The sequence below is a fragment of the Lissotriton vulgaris genome, chromosome 3_1, assembly GCF_964263255.1.
Source record: "Lissotriton vulgaris chromosome 3_1, aLisVul1.2, whole genome shotgun sequence".
In the NCBI taxonomy this organism is placed as follows: domain Eukaryota; kingdom Metazoa; phylum Chordata; class Amphibia; order Caudata; family Salamandridae; genus Lissotriton; species Lissotriton vulgaris.
Window position 1 is genome coordinate 294,416,184 of NC_141689.1, and position 12,019 is coordinate 294,428,202.

The 12,019-nt window shown below is 46.6% G+C and overlaps 1 protein-coding gene across 8 annotated transcripts in view; it reads left to right on the forward strand.

The window, feature by feature from the left end:
- The window catches only part of SEC11C (SEC11 homolog C, signal peptidase complex subunit), a 224,100-nt gene that overhangs the window by 144,846 nt on the left and 67,235 nt on the right, over positions 1–12,019 (forward strand). For all 8 annotated transcript variants that reach the window (XR_015309277.1, XR_015309276.1, XM_086960484.1 and 5 more), the window contains one exon: positions 10,930–11,079. Coding sequence is in view for 6 of the 8 variants with exons in the window: in XM_086960484.1 (XP_086816610.1) it covers positions 10,930–11,079 (150 nt within the window). In the remaining 2 variants the exon portion in view is untranslated. The remainder of the gene's footprint in view (positions 1–10,929; positions 11,080–12,019) is intronic.

Here is a 12,019-nt window from a genome sequence, read left to right on the forward strand (position 1 = left end):
GTTCTGAGCTCGTGCCCTCGCACCAACTACTGAGAAAACTTGGACTGCTTGGCATGTACTCTGAGAGTCAAGTGTGGAAAGGGTTGTACATGGCCCAGTTTGCAGAACTATAATAGGCCCGGCCCAAGAACACCAATGGAAAACCACATCAACCACCATGGTTGGAGTCCAATAGCCACTGTCAGCCCTCCGACCCCTTAAATGCTGGCGCGTTTTGGAGAGATACACGGCCGGTTGGAATCAAGTAATTATAGTAATATTTACTTATAAGGGCGTACGGTTGAGGTCAAAGGGAGGCACGTGTCATGTCAGTAAAAGGGATTTATTTTCATTCATAGAGTATTTTTTCACGACCGCAAGGACACATTATTGAAGACCTCGGGGGCTTTGTTACTTCGACAGTAAGTGGTGCTTTGGTTCTGGCGCTTTGGTGCAATACAGTAACACTTTCAAGTGGCAGTCATTACCGCAAGATGCACCTCTTTTTATATTTTTCAGCGTACTTTGCAAACAGTTCAACTCTGTAATGGACCGGATAGCCTCAGGCCCCTTGCTCCAGCCCCCGATGCCGGTCTCCCGCTGCCGCCGCCGCCTCTATCATCCTAGCGTGGCCGCAGAGCGGGACAGACTGAATTTCCCAGGAGCCTTAGCAGCAGGAAGCCGCACACGCCCATTCCGCGCCCCGGAGGCGCTTAAGAACTGTGGAGAGCCCCGGCGTCGCGGGACGCGCGCGGGCGTCGCCGGGCTTAGCCCCGGCAAAGGGCGGGCTGTCTGAGGCTGTCCGAGACGGACGAGGCTGGCCTGGGCCGATCCCCTTGGTTTCCGCAATCCAGGACTCCTTCATTGAAACGAAGTAAGACATTGCAGGGCTATTTTCCAGGCAAAGATATACTGAACTCCTTTGCAGTGGCCTGGAAGTGACTGCTTGAACTTTGAAACCTTTTACTGTTGTGGTAATTGGGATAGTCTTATTAATCAGTCAAAAGCCCGGCCCGACAGTGCCTTTTCTTAGTTAAGACGATATTCACTGTTAGCCCTTTTTTTTCTTATTATAATTATCTGCTTGTCCACAAATTTCTAAATTTAACTCCTTCTTAAAATTCTTAAAACTGTAAATATTGGACTTTATAATTGTTCAAGTACTCACGTTTAGCAGTATGGGTAAATCTAAAACCATAACTTCTCACCCCATAACTAGGCAAAAAGCGGCTACGGCCCAACCACTGCCGAGCCTACAAGCCATTGATAAAATGCTTAAAAAAACAATATGGGTGGTGGCTACGGCTATAGAAAATACTGAAAGTTGGCTCTCACTCCCTCCTGCTATACCCCCAACCCTGTCTATGGGGGATCTCTCTGTAGCCACAATTAACCTCCCTGAATCTACGTCATTCCTTATGCCCTCTTTTTCTGACCTACCATGCGCTCAGATTGTGCCTGACGCGAACGTCTCGATAGAGGTTGTACCGGCCCCTTCCCCCTCGGCAGTTATAAAGGCCCATAAACCCCGTGGCAGAAGTAAGAAGTTGAAATCTGCCAAGAAATCAGTTAAGAGAGTAGGATCTACACCCGACCCTTCACAGTCTGACCCTGGTCCTCCTTTCCCTACCATGGGACCTCCCGTCTGGGCTACTCATTTACTAATCGACCTTCAGGCCCACATGGAACAGCTTATCAATTCACATTTTAAAACCCTGTCTAGCAGGATTGATAAACTAGTGACACTGATAAATAATAAAGGATTAGGCGGAATACAGCCAGCCACCCTAATGGGGAATCTTACCACTAAATCGACCCAGGCACATCAAAGTCCGCTGTTAAAGGCTTAAACCCAGCCGATAACATTCACCTTGATAACCTTCCACACGGTCTGGCTCTGCTACATACGCAGCAGTCAATCTCTGCTTCAACTGGTCCTGGCCTAGTAAATTGACTAAATGTGCCTTCAGCCGTATCTGGCTCGACACTTTGTCCTTCACTCCCTATCCCAAAAACTAATGGTAAACAGCGCCCAGATTCAAGGAGGTCTCAAAATAACCCTGCTTCGAAATCGTATGAAAATGGTCCCCCAAAAATTCCTCCATGCCCCCAGCTACCTCCTGAAGCATCTCCATACGTGGTGGTGCTTACAGGAGTACCCTTACTGGCCTCTGAACGAGGTGAAACATTTCCCGAACTCAAGAATAAAATCATCTTCTGGCTAAACAAACACAGACCCTTAACGTTATTTGGCCAGGGGGAGATTCTATTCGCTCGAAGAGTTAGCTGGTTAGGGACTAGATCCAAAGATATCTGTGGAGACTGTGTAATCGTAAATTTCAGGGATTCTGGAGTGGTTAAACATATACTAGGTAATGGAGGGCCTTCAACGCGGGTTCAATTAACACTTGCCACTTGGGGTATTTTTATCAACAAGCTCTAGTACCAGATAGGCTTACACCAACCCATTTCTATCAGGGTGGACCAGAATTAGATTACAATATACCTGTGGTTAACAGATATAGCACCCTAAGCAATGTGGATTGACTACAACTTTCACCGGGCACTGATAGAGTGGCTACGAATCTATCCAGGAGCCATCCTGAGGAGGGCTTAAGTGTCGAGTTGGGTCCCCCGGAGTTAGTCATTGGGCATAAGGTGAATAGTTCAACATTACTTTCATCGTCTCAAAACATCGGCCCCATAGGAGGCGACAGGGAATTGGATACATATACACACATAGTATCCCCACCCCCCAACGTGGCCCAACCCACGGAGGAGTTCACAGCTCGAGTGGCGACCCGTAGACCACTAATCGGGTCTTGGGATGTAGCAGGGCTAGGGTCAAAGCTGTACAACCCGGAGTGGGGTGAGTTGATGGACTGTTACGACGTGCCTGTTCCAAGAGACCAGGGTAGGCTTTGCGACATTCTTCACATCGGCGGCGTAGGGTCCAGGGGGAAGACCCTTGGGGGATGTGTATTTCGGTCGCTGCGCACTTGGGGTGCTCAGCCAAGGTAATAGACACCCATTGCATAGACATTCTTTGTATTGTACTTAATTTTCGGGGTGGCTTGACGCTGGCAGTGATCAATATATATTTACACCCCTTACGACATCAGTTGGGCTTATCCACTTTAGAGGCCCTAGAGGTCCTCCTTCTCTCATTTCCCTCGTAGTATCACAACATTTTTGGTTTTGATTTTAATTGCCACTTTGAACTGCTTCTCAGGATCCCTTCAGTAACTCTGGATGAGGATGACATCTGGTTTATTCCGGAATGCATTATGTATCCGGCAAAGCGCCTATCACCTTTGGTTCTTATGATTAACAAGTTGGTTGTAACACACTCGCTTGGGGCCTGCAATTGTAGACTCCTCCCAGATGTCCCAGGCACAAGCACCTTTAATAGACCGGGGAAAAGTACGAACATTGATTACATCTTGGTTAATTTAGAATTCTAGGTCCGATTGAGAGCTTTTTCTGTCATCCCAAGGGTCAATAGTGACCACAATCTATTGTCACTAGAGTTCACCTAAACATTGGGCCACCGAAATGAATCGGGACCAGCAGAGACCATTACTAACCTGAACCTGGTTACAGTGGCGGGCGGCAGACGCATCAGGTGGGTGAAGGTCGCGCTAGCTCCTGATAGGTTAGCTGAGATATATAATCATGTCGCATCCGCCCTAGAAGAGGTTCGCAATCTTATGAGCACCAATTGCGATCTGCCTAATCCCTTGGTTCTGGAGCGTATTCATAATAAGTTTCTTTTTACTCTAGCCGATTATTTTTATATTAATAATACCAAGAGGCCAAGGGTAAAAAAGCATGTCCACTGGTTTAATAAAAACTGTAGGGTGGCTAAAAACAACCTTATAAATGAGGTAAAAGTGGGGTCCCAGTTAAGCATTAGAAACGCCAGAAAAACATATAAAAAACTGATCATGGAGGCTTGGTCGGAGTGGGAGGTCGCAAGGTGGGAAAGCATCAAAGTAGCCTTGGACAATCGAGACTATAGGTCCTTTTGGAATTTAGTCCGAGCAGGGTCGGCAGAGGGGTCGTATGCTATTATTCAGAACCTCAGCGAAGAGGCTTGGCTAGCCCACTTTAAGCCCCTCTACTCACTCATTGACCCTGCATCCCCAGCAGATCTAGTTCTCCAAGAGAGTTTATCGGAATTAGAACCCCGGGAGGGCTTGGGTCTTGATCGCCCACCCTGCACCCTGCTCGAAATCCAGGCGGCCCTCAGAAGTTTGTCCACAGGAAAAGCACTGGGCATAGATAGGATCCCTGGGAATCTTTTCCTGAGTGAACAGAAAGTTTGGGCCCCTTACATCTGGGTATATTTTAATGCCATTCTACAGGGTATGGAGATCCCCCCCCCCCCCCCCCCCCCCCCCCCAACATGGCTAGGTGCAGAAATTATACCCATCCATAAAAAGGCTTCCCCTCTCGACCCGGCCAACTACCGCCCCATTAGTTTGATTGACGTCCTCCAGAAACTATTTGCCCGCCTTCTATTAACAAGGTTGCAGAGTTGGATGGACGAACATCACATTCTAACCTGCCATCAAGCGGGCTTTCGTGCAAAGGTCTCTACTATCGACCAACTGTTTAGACTATAGTTGGTCTATTGGAAGACGGTCTCCTTGGGGGCGGGTAGTTTGTATTTGATCTTTGTGGACCTTCGGTCCGCATTTGACCTGGTCCAGAGGGATAAGCTTTGGGCAATACTACTAGGGATGGGTGCCCCGGCCTACTTGTGCCACCTTTTTAGACGCATGCACCGAGGTACATATGCAAGGGTGAGGTATGGGAGGAATGGGGAGTTGTCGGCCCCGTTCCTGGTGGAAAAGGGAGTGATGCAGGGTTGGGTGCTGGCCCCCACGCTCTTCTCCCTTTTCCTCAATGGGCTGATTGATCATCTATTGGGAGCGAGAGACCTAGACTCCCCAAAATTACCAGCCCTAATGTTCGCTGATGACACCCTTTTACTATCAAAATCGTCCACAGGGATACAGTGAACATTAGAGGCATTCTGCTCTTTTTGTAGACTGAGGAACTTGGAGATTAACCTCTCCAAAACCAAGTTCATCGTCTTTAATACCAAACTATCCAATTGTCTGCACCCCCAATTGGATGGAATAATATTGGATCGTGTGTCTACCTTTGATTATTTGGGGGTCACACTAAATGATAGAATGGATTGGGGGTCTCACTTGATTAAGGCTAATCTGAACTTGGCTCAATCTTCTGGCGGTATCCTAATGATTTTCAATAAGACCTCTCTTAAACTGTTGGGTCCGCCCGTGGAAATGTATAAAGTTCAGGCGAGAGGGGGAGCGCTTTATGGTGCAGACGTATGGGGCCATGTCTGCGCCGCCCTTCTTTCCCTTACTGAGAATAGCTTTATCAGGCGCCTTCTGAGACTTCCCCCGATCACCCCCCGGATCCCCTTACGGTTGGATTTAGGTTTGGTACCTGTACAGGAGATTGTTTCAAATCGCCCCCTTCTGTACTGGAGATGACGTTGGTCCACCCTGGAGCTTATAAGCTATAGGGAGGACCTTAGGGACCTTCTGTCCAGAAGGGGCGTGGGGAATATCACCTGGCTAAACCATATTAAGCACCTTTGCCAGGCTATTGGAATGGGGGATATGTGGTCTACCCCTGAAGAGACCTGTGCCTTGTTCACCAAGAAATCGTCAAGCGCCATCGAATGGGCCTCACACTAACAAACTCCTCCATGGGTAGGCTGACCAACACCTTTCTGGATACCAAGGTCCACCTCTACTTTGAGAAATTCTTGGATAATATCCAGCCCCCTCTGGCTAAGAAACTATACATTCAGTTCAGACATGGTTCATTGCCTCTCAGGGCTGTAACACATAAGTGGTCAAAAGTCCCACGATCAACGAGTTCTTGCCCGTGGTGTGAGGGTAGCAGTAACACAGATCTGCACGTTCTGCTCTTCTCCCCCTCCTATTCTAAGGCAAGAGCCAAATGGATCTTTCAGTTCTGTAAGTCCAGGGATCTTAGGGACTACAGGGAGGCATTCAGAATCCTGAAATATGACACCACCCCACTGACAGTGTTTGCAACCGCTAGATTCCAACTGTCTATGTGGTACTCAAGGTGTGCAGAGTTAAAAAGTGGAAGCTCCCAAACTATCGAGCCTGTAGTAACACAAATATTGTAATATATGAGGTTTCTTAAAAAAAAAAAAAAGAAAATGCCTAGGGACTGTTCAGTGTGAGTGCTATCTAAAACTATGTTGATCCTTCCTATGTCTGTAATCTTACATTTTAACTTTTGTGTGGATATAGCATGTTTTAGGTCTCCAATGTATTATTGCTCAAATTTTTTTACATTTTTATATGTAAATGATTATTTGTCTTTTTATGGTTTTTAACTGATAATAAAAGCTTTTGACTGACTGTTCCAGTCTTTCTTTTTGCCTCCGACTTTTACCTGAAACAGAGACCAGCCATTTTGAAAACCAGCCCTTTGAAAACCAACCCTTTGAAAACCAGCCCTTTGCGTTCTCAAAAAGAAAATCTGAACAATCAGGCCAGACCCTCGCTACTAGGGAACACAAGCAGCCCATACTGTTTCTACCATTTTTTGGCCTCTGTTGGCGAAGTGCATCTCCAGTCCAGAGCCACGTGAGAACTCAACCCATATCGAGTGATACCTATCACAGTTAGGGTGTCTCACTGAGCAAAACATAGCAATTACTCAGGCCTATGTGAGTTAAGATCTGTGACTTGTAAGCACTACCTCAGAGATGCCAAAAAAGGGCAAATAATTACCTGCAAGTGTTCATGGTATAGCCTCATCAAGTGCACAGACCACATTCTTCGTATGGCCTAGACCATTATTTGGTGGGTGACCAAGGAAGTAAAGCACTAAACCTAAAACAAGCACAGACTGCACAAAAAATGGGAGGGAATATTGCATATTACTCATTGCCATTATTCAGCATTTTGCTATTTTAATGTCGGAAGGAGCAGCCCATTCCAAATAGTTAAAATGAAGAATTCATTCAGCATTTTTGGAAAAGTTCCAAGAACAGCCATTGATGGCAAGATTTGTTGACTAGGCCCACGTTTTGACATGGCTATGCCACAGATGATCTCTCCCAGATATATTTAACAAATCCATTAATCTGTTACCGAAAAAATGACCATGATATTTACATTAAGTACCAACAGTGCAGCTCGCAGTAGAGCCTGCCAACTAGACTGGTGATTCCACAAACATCTTGACAAAGGACAACATTGTAGATTTACTAGGACCCTATGGTATGTGCACAATGTAGTGCGCACAATAGTGATTTTGCATTGCACACTTTGGTTGCTGCTGTAATTTTACAGCCTCTAAGGGCTTATTGAATTGACCCATAAGGAGACAGGAAATGGATTTTCAATGTCTAATATGAATCCAATTCCTGGTTTTGGTCTGTTGTATCCCCAGATAGTCAGACTTGAAGTACTTGTTCAATTCTACACCCACATAGTGAGTGCCTACGTTTTAAAGTGAGCTTTTGGCTCATCAAAATGGCTTTGAAATGCCTTACAATAATTTAAAAATGGTTTACGGTAAACGTGCCCAAAAGTCATCAAGTGAGAATGCCAGACTGTTTCGCATTCCAGTGATCCAGTATATGAGCAATCATAGGTCTGGGTAGTGTGCCTGGGCCCGGGCGCTGAACCTGGCCCTGTGTGCTCTTTCTGTTATGACTCAAGATGAGAGGGCGCCCTCCGGAACCCAGGACGTAAGCCATGCATCAAGAAATTGACTGGGTCGTTGATTCAACTCCCTCAGGAAAGCCCATGAAGCGGAGATTGTTCCGGCAAGATATGTTTTCGGCATCTGTGGCCATAGTTTCCAGGGTTTGGGTAGTAGTGTTCAGTTTGGCCACTGTCTTTTTGAGGTTGGCAACTTCATCTTTCAGTTGGGAGATCCTGCCTTCAACCACTGTCACCCTGCCCACAACATTCTGCAGGTCCTGCCGAACAAGGGCCACATCGATTCTCGGCCTTGGCGTCGACCGCCTCCCTGGACGTCTAGATAACCTTGTAGGATAGCAGTCACAGCAGTGGGCTTCAGCCAGCTATGTATGCAATGTTCCACTTTTGCCTTTCACAATGATGATTCCCAGGAGTCGAGGCCCCTTATTAACTGGTCTGAGGCCTCCAGACAGGAAAGTATCCTAGGGTCTAACCCCCCCCCCCCTCCCCACCCCCACCCCGCAACAACCTTCAGCAGGGCCAACCACTGCATGACCCCTGCTGTGCATTCACCTCCCAAAGTGAACTTCCTCCGACCACAAGTACAGGGAGGAGCCCAGTCAGACCCCTGTCTTAGTGGGTTCAACAGTCGAGAGAGAGAGATCGTGGTTGCCACCTCCATGTCGTGAGGAATGTTCCTGCTCGCCCCGCCAGTTGGGTTTTTAAAAACAAGGGACAGCTGGATGATTGGGCCCCAGGACTGCCATGTCCCGGAAAGGGCTCCTGGGTCAGCGAAAACGCACTCAGCCACCTTGCCCTACCAATTGCGGCCGGAAAGCATGGTTAAGTTCCTAAACCTAGGCTTAAGTAGCAAAGCAACCTTTTACCTACTTTTGTCCTACCTTGCTCCGCATAACGGTTCTAGAACTGACCTTTTACCCAGTAAGGTGATGAATAAATGTGAATTGGTTTCCTTCATTTAGTGTGAATGAGGTTTCTTAGTAAGGTCCCCTGCATATGACGTACATAACAGGATGAACATACTCTGTATGAAAGCAATGGCTATCTTCATCCTAGGGCGACCGAACTACTTTGCATGATTGCAATTTTTGATTTAGGCTCATTTCCATAATCGTACTGACAACATATCGATTGGGGTAGGAACCCCGAGGCTATCTTTGTGGTATTAAAGAACCGTACCTTCACAATGTAACTTCAGGAGATGCTTCCAACTGACACAAGACACAGAGGTCCCTGCACATTGAAGCTTCAACACTCCGCGGCCTGACATCCCTTGCGGGGTGCCCAGCTTATGACAAAGATGGGGTCCTTCATTCTCTCCCATCAGGTAATGGGGTTGGCCCTGTCCTGTGGGATTCTTGGCTTTATACTCACATACATACTAGGTACACTTAGGTAGGGCCCGCATTGTAGGAGTACGCTTTATTACTGTCATGTTTGTATGCCTGCATATACTCACTGTTTTAACACTATGGTCGAATTCGACCTCCTATTTACGTGCTTGTAATCTTTTACATTTGCTTCTGTCTAATGATTGTCTCACCACACATGTTTGTTTTATACTAGAATGACTCTGGTTCAATAAATGCTTATTGAAAATGTCCCCTCTCTGAGACTAAATGAGCACGATTGACTGAGCAAAAAGTACTGTACTGTTTCCACAATCCCTGAAGGGTCAAGGGTTGTCGTGTTTGATGGTTGCCAGAAACTATTCGGTCCTTGGTAAGGTTAAGGGGCTTGTGGTGGCACTGTGAGCTAGCTGGTCTATAGGCTGACATATCATTTGGGGGTGTCTGGAATCGGTCCAGACACCAATCCCTTAGTTTATGCTACCTACAATTGTGCAGATCCTATGTATATTTAGGAACTACACGACAGCATGAGCAGCCAGGACACCCCTGCTCCTCTACCTCCCAGCCCCATCTGTTGATGGGGGGGCCCCCAGCAGGGGCAGGGTGGAAGAGAAAATGGCCACAGCAGGCCCCACCCAGGTCCTACTGAGCTGCGTAGCGATCAAGGCCCGCTGTGCAGGGACATAAAATTGGTGTGCCGGGTGAGTCCACACCAGGCCCACTTACTCCACCGATTATGGTGGAGCAGCTTGAGCTTTCAGGAGAGAATGAATCCTTCTTAACCCTGCTGCTATCCTTCCCTCCCCCTATAACCATACCCCCCCCCCCCCAAATCCCCACCCGCCGAGAATAAAAGCTCACTGGAGCTACATGAGAACTTCAAGGTGATGACACTGGCATGGCTGGGCCTCTAGGATTGGGTCGCGGGACACTCACCCACACATTCCCGCATGATGCCGGTTTACTCCCTCGACCACAGCACTAAGTCCTTTTATAAGGCGGATACCATTTTGGAAGGTTGTCATTCAGCCAGGCTCTCAGTGAAGCCCGAACCCGAGAGAAAGCTCGAACATTCAGATGAGTGGCCAAGGATGGGTAGCTGGGGACTACGTATCGAAGAAGAGGTCCGGAGTGTTTCTAAAACTTGCCTTCCATCTTGGCCTCCCGCCTCTGCCAGACTGCGGTTGTGCTAGCTAGTAGCACAGCATCATCGATCTATTGCAATAATGGAATGGCCATCACGCCTAGCATAGGAACGTTAATGTTCAAAGGGACCACTATGGATTCCAGACTGTTTATACAGCTGTTAATTAGTACACTGGCAAGAGTACATTCTTGCTGCATCACCTTCAAAATATGTGTGTTGACCTTGTTAATGTCCTGAAGATCGATGGAACTTATAAAGATTTTTTCTACATTCCTTGAAAGGCTATGATCATCTCATTAAGTTGTAAGTTCACTATTGTTACCATACCATTCTTTGGTAGCTGTATAGTACTGTATAGCGTCAGTAAAGCCCGGTTTCAGATCTGAGTGCACCATGAGCCACAATTCTGATTTTGTTTCCAAATGTTTGAGATGCTACATTTTAAGGCATCTATACTTTTAATTACATATTTATTGCAAAGAACGCTTATTAAACCTAGTTTAGATGAGTATACTTTGTGTGTTGATGGGCTCAGTTTAATTTACAGGCCATCCTTTTGCTCATTACATTTTCCTTGTATGAATAATTCCCTATTTTGCAGACATTTCCTTGCATTATGCAATTTTAATAATACGAATACTGGATTTTTCTGCCTTATTTTTCTAATAATTAATTTTGCTTTCTTGGTCAACAGCGGCAGCATGGAGCCAGCATTTCACAGAGGAGACTTGTTGTTCCTGACAAATTTCCAGGATGATGCTATCCGAGCCGGTGAAATCGTAGTCTTTAAAGTGGAAGGCAGAGATATTCCAATTGTTCACAGAGTCATCAAAGTTCATGAAAAGTAATTTGTACATTGTTTGAAATTTTACATGTGATCTGATGTTGATTCAAAGAGCTCAAAGATTGTCTTGTATTTAGGAGAGTAACAAATATCTCACTTAAAGTTGAGTGGAGGACAGAGGGGCTTAATCAGAGTCCCAAAATGACAGACCTAGGGGTAGGATCACGGTAAAACAATGGGTGATTTGGTCTAATGGCTGGTAGCAAGAGTCTTAACACCATTTTATTTGCTGTTGGCTTTTGGTTTTAAGATTAAGGAATACATGGGCATATGTATGAACAAGCCCTTTTGCGATTCCTTAATAGCGATTTTTAATGAATAGCTATGAAGGAATCGCAAAATGCTATGTATATAGAATTCGCAATAATAATTGTGATTCCTTAATATTCCTTAATAGCGAATCGCAAATCGGATTTGCAATTAAGGAATACCTTCACATTCATTCCTATCAATCAATCAAAACATTTATTGAGCGCGCTACTCACCCGTGGGGGTCTCAAGGTGCTGAAGGGGGGATAAGGGGGGCAGTTGCTACTGCTTGAAGAGCCGAGTCTTGAGGTGTTTCCTGAAGGTTATATGGTCTTGGATCGTTCGTAGGTGTGAGAGGAGGGAGTTCCATGTTTTGGCTGCTAGGTAGGTTAATGATCTGCCTCCGGTGGTGGTTCTACGAATCCGTGGAATGGTGGCGAGGGCGAGGCTGGCGGAGCGGAGTTGGTGGGTGGGAGTGTAGAACGAGAGGCGGTTGTTAAGATTTTCGGGGCCCATGTCCTGGAGTGCTTTGTGTGCACGGGTGAGGAGCCTGAACGTGATCCTCTTGTTGACGGGGAGCCCGTGCAGGTTTCTCAGGTGGGCGGATATGTGGCTGTGGCGAGGGATGTCGAGGATGAGTCGTGCAGAGACGTTTTGTATGCGTTGTAGTCGATTCTGAACTTTGGCGGTG